General features: G+C 53.8%; 1 protein-coding gene across 1 annotated transcript in view; it reads right to left on the reverse strand.

Moving 5' to 3' along the window:
• SLC38A8 (solute carrier family 38, member 8) overlaps positions 1 to 9,663 on the reverse strand; it is a 33,236-nt gene extending 23,573 nt beyond the window's left edge. Inside the window, exons 1-3 of the mRNA XM_011942184.1 lie at positions 9,475 to 9,663; positions 3,597 to 3,795; positions 265 to 406 (exon numbers count right to left, since the gene is read on the reverse strand). Coding sequence (XP_011797574.1) covers positions 265 to 406; positions 3,597 to 3,795; positions 9,475 to 9,663 — 530 coding nt within the window. The remainder of the gene's footprint in view (positions 1 to 264; positions 407 to 3,596; positions 3,796 to 9,474) is intronic.
• Positions 9,664 to 16,969: the final 7,306 nt, after the last annotated feature.

The following is a 16,969-nucleotide window of genomic DNA, read 5'->3' on the forward strand; positions in this document are numbered from 1 at the left end:
TCTCTCTCTCTCTGAGCCCACGTGCAAAAAGTCCAACAATGAAACCGGGAGTAGCACTGATGTTGTTACGGGTCATTTTCTTTTTCTGGCTCGTCTGTATTTTCCATCGGGAAAACATTTTACTTGCATAATTCCGTATTGTTTTCCCCTTCTCCAAATGGGAAGGCCAATCCCCCAGCTCCTCTGACCCCAGATGGACAGACACCCTGACACAAACACTCAGCAAGGTGGGGGCCCCCACTGGGCAGCGTCCCCAGCCCTTACCTTGTGTATTTCTGGAAGGCGATCTCCCTTGGGGTAGATAGGGGCAGGATGACCAGCGCGGAGAGCAGGGGCAGGGTAAAGCGCTGGTCTGTGTACCACGGCTGCGGGGCGGGCGGGGTGCCCGACAGGAGGGAGTCACACACTGCCAGAGACACGGGGAGAGCTGAGCCACAGAGCACAAACGCCGTGGGTTCTTGGCTCCTGCCTGGCCTTTCAACCCTGAGTGGGGTTGGACATCCACCCTCAGTCAGCCCCAGGAGCCCAGGGATCGGATGACAAGTGAGATGGAGACAGGTCACGTGCCCCACACAGGAACAAAATCGAGCTCCTTCCCCAAGGCCAGCACTGCTCTAAGGCCCGAGATGCGGAGATGCCCCTTACATTCTGGTGAAAGCCTCTTTTTGTTTTGCTCAGGAACTCAACAGTATCTGGGGTCAAATGGGGGTGTGAAGTAGGTTTTTGGTCACTGTACAGGCAGCGCCAGGCTGCTGTCCATCAGAATAGCAGGTTCCCATGGTTGCAGCAAAACACATGACCCCAAACGCAGTGGCTTAGAACCACTTTATTACAACAAGTTGTATCTTGTAGGTAGAGAATTCATTCAGGGCCGGTCCAGCCCATCCTCCATATAGGATTGGCTGGGGTTGCTTGGGGGTCTCTGGCTGGCAGTGGGGCTGGTCTGGAGGGCCCTTGATGGCTCCCCTCAACACCTGGTGCCTGGTGGGTACACCTGGGCCTTCCCTGAGGTCTGGGAGTCTCTCCACATGGGCCTTCTAGCAGGTGCCTCCAACTTCTTCCGTGGCAGCTGAGGGATCCCAGAGACAGAAGCAGAAGCTGCCTGTCCTCTTAAAGGCCAGGCCCAGCACTGGCGCAGTGTCCCATTTACCACACACTGCTGGACAAAGCCATCCAGGCACACCTAATTCAAAGGCAAGGGACACAAGCTCCGCTAACCTCTCCATGGAAAGAACACCAGAGAATCTGGGGCCATTTTTTTTCTGCCACAGTGGGATGAATGATTTGGAACCCCTCTAAGAGGCAAGACAGATGGGGGAGGGGAAGCACAGGAGAGTGGGAGGGTGGCTGGAGGTGGGACCTACTGGGAACCACCTGGGTGGGTGAGGTGGCCCCTGCGACCACTGGAGGTGGGAGGCTGAGCAGCTTGAGATGTCTTCATTTGTTTCGGGGGTCGTTGGCACTGAGGTGTCATATATGCTTCTTTGATCTCACTCAACAAGGGGAGCCGTGTGAAAAATGAATGCATGTGAGAACAGCTCATGTGTACAAAATGATGAAGGGGAAGGTTCCACAAGCAGGTGGTCACAGCAGCATCCACGTGGGACAGCCAGAGACACCAAGGGAATGCACACGCCCCAGGACTGCAGCGAGATCGTGAGCGGGTTTTAGACCCAGGCAGCGTGGGATGCGGCCGGCCCTTTGTCTGCATCTGGACCTCCCATAGCCAGGATCCTCGGGGCCAACAGCAGGACTACACCAGCTCCTTCCTAAACCTAGTGTTCTTGGATGCTTGAGATCTCTGGCACCAAAGACACGGCCATTTGCACCTCATGCCATGACTCCCCCAAGCACTCTAACCTCTATCTAGCACTCCCTCTCAGAAGCTTGGCCTTCCCTACAGAGAGGCATCCTCAAATATCTAACCAGATATACACAAGAACGCTCTCTCCACCACAGTCAATCCACCCAGACCTGGGGTGGCCCATATCCTCACCCGTCCTCTGACTAGTCAGGGGGCTCTGTTCCCAGTGAGGCTCGGAATCCCTCTTAACACAGCAACACTACCAGTTCACTGGAGTTGAAACTACAGATGAACTCTACTTGCCACTAGTGGGCAGGATGTTTTTGTGCCCACTTACCCATTAAGAGGTTTAGATATGCCAATCTCACTTATTTTTGGTATAAGATAGTGTTTACCAAGACACAGCAGCCTTCAATCTCAATATCCCCCTCCCCAGTCAGGGGCCTTTTGCTTCATGGATCAAGAGACACACAGAACACACACACGGCAAAATGGTCGACTAAATGTCACCCTATCAACAATCACACTCCAATTAGAAGTCTAAACATTCCAATCAGAAGACTGAGACTGTCAAGCTGGATAAAAAAGCAAGACCCTACCATATGCTTTCTACAAGAAATGCATTTTAAAATCCCAAGCCATTCTCAGGCTGGTGTTGCAAAAAGGAATTATAAACACGTTAAAAAACAAACAAAAAACAAAACAAAACAAAACAAACCCAAGTCACAGTTAGATTCTAAGTAGAAGAATGAGAAAAGAACTAACTTCTATACAAACACTAGTCTTAAGGATGCTAGAGTGGCTACATTAATAGTAGAGAAGACAGATTTAATGCCAGAGATAAAGAATACTTCGTAACAATAAAAGGATCGAGTTTCAAAGACCATGAAGCATGAAGCTTGACAGAACAGGCTAATCTGCAATCACAGCTGGCAATTTTAACATCCTTTAACATCCTTTTCTTAGGAACAGAATAAAGATTAATATGGTTGCTATGGGAGATCTGAACACAGCTGTTGACTGCCTTGACCTAATGGACATTGCCAGCACACCGTGCCCAGCAACTGCAGAGTACACATTCTTTGAAGAGCACACAAAATGTTCTCCAAGACAGCCAGACCATGTGCTGGACTACAGAGCAAGTCTCAGTGGATCTCAAAAGACAGAAATGACAGATTCCCTGACCATGATGCGAATTAAGGTAGGAACCAGGAAGGAATCTAAAAAAACTCCCCAGGTGGCAATTAAACACAACTCTAAACATCTCATGAGTCAAAGAAACCACAGTGAAAATTAGCAAATATTTTACGTTTTCCGTTCATGAGAAATGAGTCAAATGAAAATGAAAATAGGACATCCCAAAGTTGGTAAGATGCAGCTAAAGCAGTGCTTCGAGGGAAAATCTTAGTCGGGAACTAGAAGCAGAGTCTCCGTGAGGGCTGAGAGCCACAGCCATCCCAAAGTCAAAGGTGTTACTGATTCTCTCTCAGAAGGAGCTGCTTACTGGTGGCTCCATTTCCTCATCTGTGAAACGACTTATCTCCAATGGACATCCTAATTGCAGCCACAACCTCTCTCATGCACTTGTGTGCCCATGACTCTCACCCCAGTGGTGACCATCCATGCTGAGCCTCCCTTCCCCACCATGTTAGGAACAAGAGTGTGGTTTCAGCCTCTGCTGTCCCTCAGGGCCCAGGCCAGTGCCCCACGTCCTGCTCATCAACTGGAAACCCCAAGAGGTCATTAGAGGTCCAGTACCCTGGGCCACCCCAAGTCCCACAGAAGTACTTACGCTTCTCCAGCTGGTCCCCGATCACCCTGAGGAAGGCCACGGAGATCATGAGCAGGTTGACAAGGAAGCAGGCCTCACACAGCTTCCCGATGGCGGGGCCACAGAGCCCCCTGACCACGCCCTGGTAGGTGGCCTGGCCACTGACAGCAGCAGCATAGCCCAGGATCACCAACCCGCTGACCAGGAAGACCAAGGAGACCTGCGGAGCAGGACCAGGACCTGGAACTGGGGTGTGCCCACAGCCCACCCACCCCCAGTCAACCACCCCTCAGACACACTCTCCACATGGCTTCTTGTCCACAGAGGCCAGGGCTGCTGCCAGCATGGGAGGTGTTCTACCAACAGTGTCCCTGCACACCCACCCCCCACCCCATCTATCCTGCAATCTGAGCTGCAGAGCAGGCTGATTCTGGCAGCCTCACTGGCTCTAGGATGTGAACTTGGGAATCTGAGACCATCCTGCCCCAGTCGGACAGATGAGACATCAGAAACGCAGAGTTTAAATTCCTCTCCTGAAACTGCCTGGGCTGTGGGTAGAGAGGCAGTAGGCATGGTGGCTTGGAATACGAGACGGAGCAGGCACAGCTGGGCTCAGGTTCTAACCACTGCTCACCTGCTGTGTGGCGTGAGGCAGGCTGGCAACCTCTGCTTTTCCATTTGTGAAAGGGGGGTAGCACTGCCCCCCCTGCAGGGGTGCTATGACAGGTCAGGACTGAACAAGGCCTGTGACACACTTGGCTCAGCACGTGAGTGCTCCAGAAATGGTGTCCCGGCTGGGCACAGCGGCTCATGCCTGTAATCCCAGCACTTTCAGGGGCTGAGGTGGGTGGATCACCTGAGGTCAGGAGTTCGAGACCAGCCTGGCCAACATGGAGAAACCCTGTCTACTAAAAATACAAAAATTAGCCGAGCATGGTGGCAGGTGGTGCCTGTAGTCCCAGCTACTCATGAGGCTGAAGCAGCAGAATTGCTTGAATCTGGGAGGCAGAGGTTGCAGTGAGCCAAATTGTGCCACTGTACTCCAGTTTGGGGGATAGAGAAAGACTCTGCCTCTAAAAAAAAAAAAAAAAGCAAGCAAAAGAAACAAATGGTGTTCCATTTCAGCTTAAATTAATTAATTAATTAATTTAATTTTTTGGGGGACGGAGTCTAGCTGTCACCCAGGCTGCAGTGCCATGGTGACCTCAGCTCACTATAACCTCCACCTGCTGAGTTCAAGCAATTCTGCTTCAGTCTCCTGAGTAGCTGGGACATGCTATCACACCCAGCTAATTGTTTTTTTGTATTTTTATTTATTTATTATTATTTTTTGAGACGGAGTCTCACTCGGTCGCCCAGGCTGGAGTGCAGTGGCGCAATCTCGGCTCACTGCAAGCTCTGCTTCCTGGGTTCAAGCCATTCTCCTGCCTCAGCCTCCTGACTAGCTGGGAATACAGGCACCCACCACCACACCTGGCTAATTTTCTTGTATTTTTTAGTAGAGATGGGGTTTCACAGTGTTAACCAGGATGGTCTCGATCTCCTGACCTCATGATCCACCCGCCTTGGCCTCCCAAAGTGCTGGGATTACAGGTGTGAGCCACCGCGCCCGGCCTTTTGTATTTTTAAAATCTTTTTCCAAAATTATAAAAAATTTTCAGGCCAGGTGCTATGACTCATGCCTGTGATCTCAGCACTTCAGGAGGCCAAGGTGGGCGGATCACCCGAGGTTGGGAGTTTGAGACCAGCCTGGCCAACATGGTGAAACCCCATCTCTACTAAAAATACAAAACTTAGCCAGGCATGGTGGCACATGCCTGTAATTCCAGCTACTTGGGAGGCTGAGGCAGGAAAATCACTTGAACCCGAGAGGTGGAGGTTGCAGTGAGCCGAAATCGAGCCGAGCTGAGAGTGGGGACAGAGCGAGACTCCGTCTCAAAAAAAAAAAAAAATTCAGATATACAGGAAAGTTGCAAGAATGTTACAGTGAACACCCCCTGTGGGTAACCACCCGACTTCCCCATGACGGCTCACTGTACTTGCTTTGACTTCTCTACCCTTCCACCCAGGCCTCTGTGCGGCCATCCATCCATCTTAATGGATTAGCATTTTGAAGCAAGTTGCAGATCCCGGTGTACGTACCGTGGAATACTCTGCCGTGCCTACCATGCATTAGAGCTTGACGTTTGTTCGTTCACAGGCCTTTTCCCTTGTGGGGTGAAAATTTACATATAAAATGCACAAAATCTTAAGTGTATTGCTGGAAGATGTACAATGCACACGTGCCAGCCAAACCTCTACCCACAGGCAGAACATCACCACACCCTGGACGGTCCCACGAGTCCCCTTTCTGTCTCCTTCCCATCCCCACTGGTCTAGTATTTTCTACATTTACTTAATTCCCAGCTCCTCCCACTCCACCACGCGTGATGGATCCGCGTGCACACAAGCAGCTTGCTTCTGTTTTCTGCTAACAGGCCACTGTCTGAATAGATCACGATTAGCCAAGCGTGGTGGTCGAGCATTCCACATCTAATCCCTCAAGTCTGTGAATGTGGCTTATTGGAAACAGTTTTTGCAGATGTCCACAAGGAAAATCTAAGTGAAAAAGGGTTTTGTCTATGTCATTAAGGATCTTGAGGTGAGGTCATCTTGGATCTGGTGGGTCCTCAACCCAATGAGGTGTCCTTGTAGAGACAGAGGAGGAGGAGGCAGAGATTGGAGTCACGCGGCCACAAAGCCAAGGAGCACCTGGAGCCACCAGGAGCTAGAAGGGCCTTTGGAGGGAGCGAGGCCCTGCTGACACCTTCGTGTCAGACTTCGGACCTCCAGAACTGTGAGAAAATATGTTTCCAGTGTTTGAAGCCCTCCTTCTTGTGGTAATATGTTACAGCAGCCCCAGGAAATAGACACATCCAACTCTAAAATATTGAGGGATTTCTCCAACGCCCTCTCACCCAGGCTCTAAGCTCCGTGAAGACTGGGCAGTGTCCTTTTTTCTATTTTGCCCCAGAGAAGGACCTGACAAATGCAGACACTCAGAAAACAGCTGTGGTTGAAAGGCAGGGGAGCCGGGCGCAGTGGTTCATGCCTGTAATCCCAGCACTTTGGGAGTCTGAGGCGGGTGGATCACATGAGGTCAGGAGGTCGAGACTATCCTGGCCAACACAGTGAAACCCCATCTGTACTAAAAACGCAAAAAACTAGCCAGGCATAGTAGCACATGCCTGTAATTCCAGCTACTTGGGAGGGAGGCTGAGGCAGGAGAATTGCTTGAACCTGGGAGGCAGAGGTTGCAGTGAGCTGAGATCACGCCATTGCACTCCAGCCTGGGCAAGAGTGAGACCCTCAAAAAAGAAAGAAAGGAAAAAAAAAAAAAAGAGGCAGGGGAAGGTGTGGGTGGGTGCAGGGAGCCTCACCGGTGAGCCATTCCTGGAGGATAGGGTCACCACAAGAGGGACTGAGCCTCCGGGCAGCAGAACCACAAGGAGCCCCGGCCACCATGCCAGACCCAGCCCCTCCACAGCTCCCAACAGGGGGTTTGTCCATTTTCATCAAACGTCTCCCATCTAAGTACGAATCAGGCCTGACCCTGCTTAGCTGCTGAGATCAGATGAGATCGGGTGCGTTCAGGGTGGTATGGCCCGAGACTGTTTTCATCAAATGTCACTAAACCTCCAACCCTAACGAGTCAGGCTTCCAACCTCTGCCCACTGACTTCACGTTTAAATGCTCCCCATGCAGAAGCCTCACAAGCTAAGTGGAGGGAAGCAGCCTCCCCCAAATCTTCCGTCGTTCAGTGACATCACCCCAGCCCCACCTCCATCTCCCCAGCAGCCCTGGAGGCTAAAGGAACAACTTGGAGTGGCGGGAGCTTGTCAAGAGCCAGCCTGGCTCCTCTACTCTGCCATGAGTTTCCATTTATTCATGTCCAGGTTCCCTTCTCAAGTCTGCTGAGCGAAGAGATCTCAAGCTCATCCTGAGCAAAACAAAACAGCCGTTCGCCCAGAGCCAAGTCACAAATGCAGTCTCAGGTCTATCCACCCCTGCAGGGCCAGCGTCTGATTTCAGCAAGATCTGCAGGAAATGCCTGCATAGTGCTCACGGAGCACGGATCCCCCTCTCTGGCTCATGGCCATTCCTGCTACCCAGGGATTGGCCACGACCCTACCCCCAAGCCCCGACTGCCTCACCCTGGGCCTTCTGTGGCTTGAGATCCGGTTTCTCCCTCATTGCCGTAACGGCAGCCTTCCTGACGCACTAGTCCGAACACAGGAATGCCGCCCCCTCACATGCACCTCAGGAAGCTCTTACCATTTCCAATGGGGCTCGGTGCAAAGGTCACCTCCTGTGAGAGGCTTCTGACCACACTGTGTCGTATCATCCCGCCATCCCCAGCGACACATGACCCTCCCGGCACGATCCACCATCTGAAGCTGATGACATGCATCTTGTCTGACCTCCCGTTAGAACAAAGCTCCATGAGGACAGGGACCGCACTGCCTCGTCCATCCTAGGCCAGGCACAGGGCAGGCGCTCGCCAATGCCAGCGGTGGCATGGGTTACACCCGACACTGCAGTTTCCAAACAGACACGAAGAGCCTCAGGGCACACAGCTGGAACTCAGCCATTATCCACCAGCCGCTATAAAACATGTGAGATAAAACCTGCCAAAGAGCTTACCACAAAATGCAGCAATTCCTTCCATCAGCCAGGGGAAGAGCATCTTACAAAATAAAGCTGTGCTCATGAGTGGCTCTCCCACAGCAAAAAGAGCACGGCGTCCGCGCTTCCCTGTAAGGGAATCCCGGCTCTGCACCTGGCAGGCAGGAGAGCCGAACATCCGACACCAAGCAAGGCTGGCCTGGCTCTACGTGGGGAGTATGGGGGTGTCACACCCGTTAACAGCTCAATCTGCACACAGGAGTCCAGCTTTGTTTTTGTTTGAGACGGAGTCTCACTCTGTCGCCCAGGCTGGAGTGCAGTGGCACAATCTCAGCTCACTGCAACCTCTGCCTCCCAGGTTTAAGCGATTCTCCTCACTCAGCCTCCTGAGTAGCTTGGATCAATAGGTGCCCACCACCATACCCGGCTAATTTTTTTATTTTCAGTAGAGACAGGATTTCACCATGTTGGCCAGCCTAGTCTTGAACTCCTGAGCTTAGCTAATCCGTCCACCTTGGCCTCCCAAAGGGCTGTGATTACAGGCGTGAGCCACCATGCCTGGCCCAGCTTTAGTTTTTGAGCTGAGACCAGCAGGCAAGAAAGAGCAGCTGACCAGGCAGGGTGCTCAGAGAGGCTCCTTCCTGGGTGAAATGTCCAGTTCACAGACGGAGCTGCGACGCCTCTAGCTCCATCCCAGGAGCTGTCTATCAGACATCACCGGGGCCCAGAGGGGATATTCTCGCCCCAGGGCTACAGTGGGATTATCTTCTCCCCTCATTAGCTGAGCAGGATAGCAGTTAAAACCCTGAAGTGGCCGGGCGCGGTGGCTCAAGCCTGTAATCCCAGCACTTTGGGAGGCCGAGACGGGCGAATCACGAGGTCAGGAGATCGAGACCATCCTGGCTAACACGGTGAAATCCCGTCTCTACTAAAAAATACAAAAAACTAGCCGGGCGTGGTGGCTGGCGCCTGTAGTCCCAGCTACTCGGGAGGCTCAGGCAGGAGAATGGCGTGAACCCGGGAGGCGGAGCTTGCAGTGAGCTGAGATCTGGCCATTACACTCCAGCCTGGGCGACAGAGCAAGACTCTGTCTCAGGAAAAAAAAAAACAAAAAAAACCCCGAAGCTATAGCTTACAGGACACGCAACTCCGCAGAAGCAATGCAGAGAACCCCACCCAGAAAAGCCAAAGCCGCCTCGTACCCGTCCCCTGGACTCACTTCCCGGGGACTTACCAGCTCCACCAGGAAGGCAGGGACCACGCCGCCCGCTTTGGAGAAGGCCCAGGGGAAGTTGAGCAGGCCAGCTCCCAGCGCGGACTTCATGAGGATGAAGACAGCACCCATTGAGGACAGAGTGGCAGCGGCCGCGGCAGGGTGAGGCTTTTCTGGAAGGCCTCTGCTTCCTGGGGTCTGTCCCTCCATGGCTAGAGGCAGCAGAAGGGTGAAGAGAAAGCATGATCTTCACGCTTTCTTCCCTCCCTAAGTTCTGGGTATCCTTATTTCTCTCCCCAACTCAATGAGAGCTCCCTGAGCCGCTCTTGCCTGCTTCCTTGGCATCGGCTCCCCCTTTCCAAAGGGTGCTGCATGCATCTGCCCGTGACTGCTGGTCCCCCTTCCTCTCCCCCATTTCCTACCTACATTATTCTCACTCCTGCCCTCCCACTAGACCCCAAAGCAACCTCACCCCTTCCCCCCCTCTCTTTTCTCCCAAACCCCCAACCTTCCTCATCCCCGTCAATCCTCTCTCCCCTCATTCCCATCCACCTCTTTTGCTTCCAGCCACACTTCTGTACAGAGCCCCAGTCCCTGGTCCTTACCACCAAATCCAACCTTTAAGGTGCCAGACAGTCCTTGGCTGTCGGGGATGGGACTCGGGCTCACTCCAGGTGACTCAGCTGCATTTCCTGGGGCCAGAGGGGTGGGAGAAGGAAGATTCTAGCTTGCAGGGGTGGGTGAGTCATTAATTAAAGGAGCCCTGGCTAGTATGTGTCAGGGTCAGGCCCCTCCACACCTAAGAGGACAGCAACAAGTGGTCAGGGCCATGGGTCCAAAGAATTTGCAGCTTCTGAGACTTCTGACCTGAGCAAGGAAGGCTTAAGACTCCTGCCTCTCTCCAGCCCCCTGCAAGCCCAGCCCCAGGGGTGGAGCTTTCTCAGCTGCCCTGGAGGGTGACAGGGAGCTCAGCTAGTAGCAACATGGGGCAGGGGAGCAGGCACCATGATCTCATGGCAGCTTCTGCAGCACCTCCATCCTCAGATGCCTCTCTGAGGCCCCCAGCCCAAGGGAAGGGGTGTGAAAAGCGCACTGAGCCCAGCCTCCTCATCTGTGGAACAGGCTCCACCGTCTGCAGGTGCTGCCTCCAAGGTGGTTTCCTTTACCTCCTCCACCCACCTCCAGCAGGTGTGCCTGAGAGCTAATCCCATGCACACGAGTCACCCACGGGGCTTGTTGAAAGCTTGGAGGAGGCGGCAGCTGCTGGTCCCTAGGCCATGCTTGAGTAGTGAGACATGTCTCCAAACTGATACGTGGTTAGCTAAGGGGGCAGACTATCCGAGACGGCCCCATTCCGGAAAATGCTGGCACATCCAGGTCAGATCTGGAATCTGACTGTTTATTCCTGGAACCCAGGCTCCTTCTCACCCGCATTCTTAAACTCCAGTTTGCATCAGAATCCGTCGGAGGGCTTGTTCAAACAGATGACCAGGCCCCAACCCGTGTTTCTGACTGAGTAGCTCCGGGGCGGGGCCTGGGCACCTGCCTTTCTAACGGGTTCCCAGGTGACTCCAATGCTGCTGGTTCGGCCTCTCGTTGAGAAGCACTGCTTTCAGTGAAACATTTTCAATGCCCAGATTCCCCCGCTGCATCTAATCAGTCCTTATCTGTCCCACACCAGATCATCCCCAAAGGCTTCTTTTTGATGTGGTTTCTAACGGTCTCAACCCCCTGACTCCTGTCACCTTCTGATGAGCAGGCAGGTTCCAACCTCTATGGCTCACAAACGGCTGCTCCATGAATGCCCAACCAGCAGAGTCGGTGGCTGGCTTCTCAGCAGCGGCAAGTAGAGGGAGCCGGGATTGCAGTCCCGGAGCTCGAGGCTGGACAGTGACTCGGATGGCATTGACACCACCGCTGCTTAAGTGTGCTGCTGAGAACCCGGCCTGGATAAGGTCGCGCGGATTCCCAAGCGGGTGTCCCCACTGTTCCCCCCAACTCCCACCCCGCACCAAGCAGGACCTAGGCTCAGGCAGGTGGAGCACGTAGCTGACAAGCAACAAGGCTGGGGGATTCACCCTGAGTCAGGCTCCTTTCAGAGGCTGCAATGTCCCATGGCCACACACGGATTCTGACAGTGCCTGAATGAGTGAGTGTGTGCGAGAATGAATGAATGAAAACACAGATGCCAGAAAAGAGAGGAAAGGGAGCGTCGTTTGATTGTTCCCCTGTATTAGGCTCCTGAGGCTGCCAACACAGACTTGGGCTTAGAACAACAGAAAGTTACTCTGTTACGCTCTTGGAGGCCAGAAGCTGGTCGAGGTATAAATGGGGACATGCTCCCTCTGGATGCCATGGAGGGAGGATCCTTCCTGCCTCTTCCAGCTCCTGGGGGCTCAGGCACTCCCTGGCTTGTGACTGCATCGCTGCCGTCTCTGCCAGCATCATCTTCCCAAGCTTTCTCCTCGGTCTTCTCTTTTCAGGAAGGCCCACCCGGATAATCCAAGATGATCCCATGTCAAGATCCTTAATTATATCTGCAAAGACCCTTTTTCCAAATAAGGTAACAGTCGCAGGCTCCAGGACATGGCATAAATATGTCTACTGGGGGCCACCATTCAGCCCATTACACCCCTCACATCTGAGATCTGTTTGAGTTCTCATCAGTCATTCAACAAACACTGATTGAGCACCTACTGTATGCAGGCACTGGAGCTCAAAGGTGAAAGAGAAGGCTCCTCCAGAGAAGGGGACGGTCCCGTGGGGAGCTCACGATGAGACAAGCCACCCCAGCCCAATGGGAGAAGGACTGGACTATGGTACCCAAGAATGAAGGTGAATCTGGAGGGGCTTCCTGGAGAAGGTGTGGGGGCTGAGGGGATGTCTGTGCACCATTGGTGAAGGGCTGGGAGGATGTTCTGGGAAGTGGAGACTCCAGTGGCAGGTGCATGAGCCAGTGCTCCCGGGAAGGGCCCCAGGGGACTGGGGTTCACTAGGCTAGAAACCTAGGTCAACGCTGAGCTGGGAAAAGGCTTAAACTGTGTCCCACTTGCTGGAGGGTCACTAAACCGTGTGGAGATGGCACTGGACACAGCAGGGAAGGCGGGGGCTGCAGGTGACACTGCAGGCAGGGCCCGTGCACTGCCCAGGCTGTGAGAGGGTGGGGGCCACACGGAGTATTCACACAGCTCTCCCCGGCCTGCCACAGAGGCCAAGTCAGTCCCACTGCCCCCAAATCCAGCCTCCTGAGAAAGGAGATGAAGGGCCCTTCATCGCGGCTGGGGGCTTTGTAGTCCTTAATCTCCACTTCGGGCTGGGGGGACATTTCCCTGTCCCTGCTGGTGGGTCCCTCATTAGCGGTCCATTAACGTGCATGACTTAGAAATTGGCCACTGGGCTGTGAAATTCCAGGCAATGGGAAAACCTCTTAATTCGGAGGAGCTTTGATATCCACTCTCTGCCGGCCTCACAGGGCTGCGTGACCTTTCCCTGCTGGGCCCCATCTGCAGCCGGTGGGCGGGTGGGCGGCCCACCCAGACCTGACATTGGCTCCAGTACAGCAGGAGCACGAGGAGGTCACACAGAGGTGCCCGTGTGGATGCTGCCGGCTGTGGCCCACCCTGCACCCTGCACAGGAAAGCCCAGCACAGGGTGGCCTCTCTCCCCTGTGGTGTGGGGACCCACCCCACCAAGGGAGCTCCTGAGGACCCCTCCCTTTCTCCCTCAGAGCCCATGTCAGGTGACAGGCTTAGGAACTTTCACAACAAAGTGGACTCTGATCGTTTCCTCAGACCTTTCTGCTCATGTCTGATAGAAAATGCTGGAGAGGCCCGATGGCTCACACAGAGGCGGGCAGATCACCTGAGATCAGGAGTTCAAGGCCAACCTGGCCAACATGGCGAAACTCCTGTCTCTACTAAAACGACAAATATTAGCTGGGCATAGTGGCGGGCACCTGAAATCCCAGCTACTCAGAAGGCTGAGGCAGGAGAATCACCTGAACCCGGGAGGTGGAGGTTGCAGTGAGCCGAGATCGTACCATTGCATTCTAGCCTGGGCGACAAGAGTGAAACTCCATCTCAAAAACCAAACCAAACAAAACAGAAACAAACCCAGAAAATTCCAGAGAACAGGTAAGGGCAGGCCTCAGGAGCTAGCCGGCTGCAGCACACGGTATCGTCTCCCTGGCTCTGGGGTCTCAGGCCTGAGCCTCACTCGGGTCACCTGTGAAATGGGAGGACCCAGGCGCCTGCTCTCTGGGGCCGTCAGGAGGGGCCCGTGGAAGATGCGCAAAGCACAGGAGTGGCACGTGGCAGCTGCTGAGGTTGGAAAAGAAGTGTGTGCCATACTCCATTATCCAAATTTCCGTTTTCACCTGGGCACTATTTGGAGCTTCTAGAACGGTATCCTGAACCTTAGCTGCACAAGAACTGTCTTGGGACTTTTCACACTCCAGATGCCAGGCACACCCGCAGAGCTGCACATTAAACTGGCCCGGGGTGGCACTAGGCGTCAGAACTTTTTTTTTTTTTTTTTTTTTTTTTTTGAGACAAGAGTCTCACTCTGTTGCCCGGGCTGGTGTGCAGTGGCACGATCTCGGCTCACAGCAGCCTCTGCCTCCTGGGTTCAAGCCATGCCCCTGCCTCAGCCTCCCAAGTAGCTGGGATTGCAGATGTGCACCACCATGCCCAGCTAATTTTTGTATTTTTGGTAAAGATGTGGTTTCACCATGTTGGCCAGGCTGGTCTCGAACTCCGGACTTCAGGTGATCTGCCTGCTTCGGCGTCCCAAAGTGCTGGGATTACGGGCAGTCAGAATTTCTACGAAGCTCCCTCAGGAGGGTCTACCGTGCTGTGAGGGTAGAAAACCCAGTTTTTAGGGCCTCCGGCTGACCCTGCTGTCCCCGAGACTGAAGCCCCTCCTTTCTCCGAAGCTCTCAGCCCCGGGGCTGGCTCGCCAAGGCTGCTTAGTAAGCAGCTCAGCAAGCCCAGTATGTTGGAGCAGAGCTGGCGTCTACCTTCTCAGATGGCGGAGGGACCCTACCTGCAGCAATTACCAGGGACCCTGGGATAGGAGACAGATGTCACAGGCCCAAAGTCCTGGGATGGGAGACAGATGTCACAGGGATAGAGAAACCGCTTGTGGTTGGTGAAACGATGGCCTCAAAGGTGTCCTCATCCCAACCTCCAGGCCCTGTATGTTACCCCACATGGCAAAAAGGGGCTTCACAGGTGAGATTGGGGACCTTGTGGGGAGGGACCCTGGGCTACCCAGGTGGGCTCTGTATGTAATCAGTGTCCTTCTAACATGAATGCAGGAGGGGCCAGAGGTCAGAGAGGAGGCAGTGGCGTGGAGACAGCAGCAGAGGCTAGATGCCTGTGCTTGGAAGAGGGAGGAGGGGCCACCGGATGCTGGGAAAGGCCGGGAAATGGGTTGTCACCCGTGGCTTCAGGAAGGAAGCAGCCCTGCCAACACCTTGATTTTAGGCCAGTGAGCCTGAATTTGCACTTCCACCCTCTGGAACCCTAGGAGCACAAATATGTTTTAAGCCACTGAATTTGTGGTAGTTTTTCCAGGTGGCAGTAGGACCCCCACACACCCGCATCCTGAATTCCGACCCTTGGGCAGCTCTGAGAGGACAGGCCTATGGGCTCCCTCTGGGCTCAGCAGCAGAAGCTGGGTCCCTCAGGGGACACAGCCACAGGGCACAGGCCTTGTCACATCCTGCAGTCCCTGCCTGGGGGCTGTCTCCAGAGCTGCAGTCAGGAGACCCGCTCTGGGTAAAGCAGTCAGGGGGTGAACTGTGGGAGTGAAAGCAAGCATGCTTCAGGCTCACTCTCCTCCTGCCACTGTGTCCAATGGAGGAAACACAGGGGGTGCAGCGGGGGTCGGTCAGCAGCCAACACAGGGCTGGGGGCAGAGGGCAGGGAGGAGGGCATGGTGCCAGGGCTGAGCCCACAGGGTCTTCATCCATGGGGTTCTGACCCCTTGGGTCCACACTGACACTGGGGGTCAGAAGGGCCCAAGAACCTCTTCCAGGTTCTAAGCCAGGGCTCCCAAGGGGGCTGCCTGTTGACAAGAATCTCCAGGCCGGGCGCGGTGGTTCACGCCTGTAATCCCAGCACTTTGGGAGGCCGAGGTGGGCGGATCACAAGGTCAGGCGATCGAGACCATCTTGGCTAACACGGTGAAACCCCGTCTCTGCTAAAAATACAAAAAATTAGCCGGGCGCGGTGGCAGACGCCTGTAGTCCCAGCTACTCGGGAGGCTGAGACAGGAGAATGGTGTAAACCCGGGAGGCGGAGCTTGCAGAGCCGAGATCACGCCACTGCACTCCACCTGGACGATGAGCAAGATTCCATCTCAAAAAAAAAAAAAAAAAGACAAGAATCTCCTGCGGAGGGAGCGTGTATGTTAGAGTTAACATGAGATAACATTCACTTTAACTCCATCTGGGGCTTACCATTTTAGAGTGCAGTCCAGTGGCTTTAAGTACTCACAGTGTTGTGCCAGTATCACCACTATCTAATTCCAGAACATTTTCAACAGCCCCAAAGGCACATCCCTTCCCCCAGCTCCTGGCAACCAACGATCGACTTCCTGTTTTTGTGCAATCTGTTTACTGTGGATATTTCATCATACATGATGTGGCCTTCTGGTCTGGCTTCTTTTACTCAGCGTGTTCTTGGGGCTCCCCTACTGGGGAGCATGTGTGAGAACTTCGTTTCTTTGTATGGCCATGTTCAATGGCACGGAGAGGCCACCTTTGTCCATGTGGCCATCACTGCTGGGCGTGTGGGCTGGCCCCACCTTCTGGCTACTGCGAATAGTGCAGGTGGGAACTTCCACACGGAGGTCTTTGAACAGCTTGTTTTCAGTTCTCTTGGGCAGAGGCTTAGGGACTGTTGGGGCACAGCTCCGGTAGCTGTTTGCTCTGGAGAGCTTTTGAAAGAGATTCCTAGTCCCTTCCCAAGGAACAGATGATCTACTCAAGCTGGGGTGAGGCCAGGGATCTGGATTTCTAGGACACTCACCTGCAATGCCTCCTTGTTACCAGCAAATGAAACCAATATTCCATGAGTTAATATCCAATTAAGGGGGTGGCACCAGTCATGTTTTTAATGAAGAATTTCAATATTTCTCTAGAAACGTCTATCTAATCTGTATATAAAAAGGGAGACAAACCTTTTGCATATCCTTGACTCTATATTTTGTGTCCCGTGAAATCAAAATCTAAGTTCACCCTCGCGTTATTTCCAGTAGGCAGCACCCTCCCCTGCCGCGGGAGGGAGGTAGCCTGGCACTGAGGGCTTCAGAGCTCAGGCCTAGGCCAGACCTGGGGTTTCTCCTGAAAAATGGATCTGAGAGCCCTGGGCAGGATCATGTCCACAAACCATTGGCCTGAGGCACAGAGATGAGGGCTCAGCAGGTCCCAGGGCCGTCCAGGGCCGTCACTGTGCGCCAGGCTCACCTACTGTGCGTGGCTTTCCCAGGAGGTCTCCTTGGAGCCATCGTA

Source organism: Colobus angolensis, unplaced genomic scaffold, assembly GCF_000951035.1.
Source record: "Colobus angolensis palliatus isolate OR3802 unplaced genomic scaffold, Cang.pa_1.0 Scaffold207, whole genome shotgun sequence".
Classification (NCBI taxonomy): domain Eukaryota; kingdom Metazoa; phylum Chordata; class Mammalia; order Primates; family Cercopithecidae; genus Colobus; species Colobus angolensis.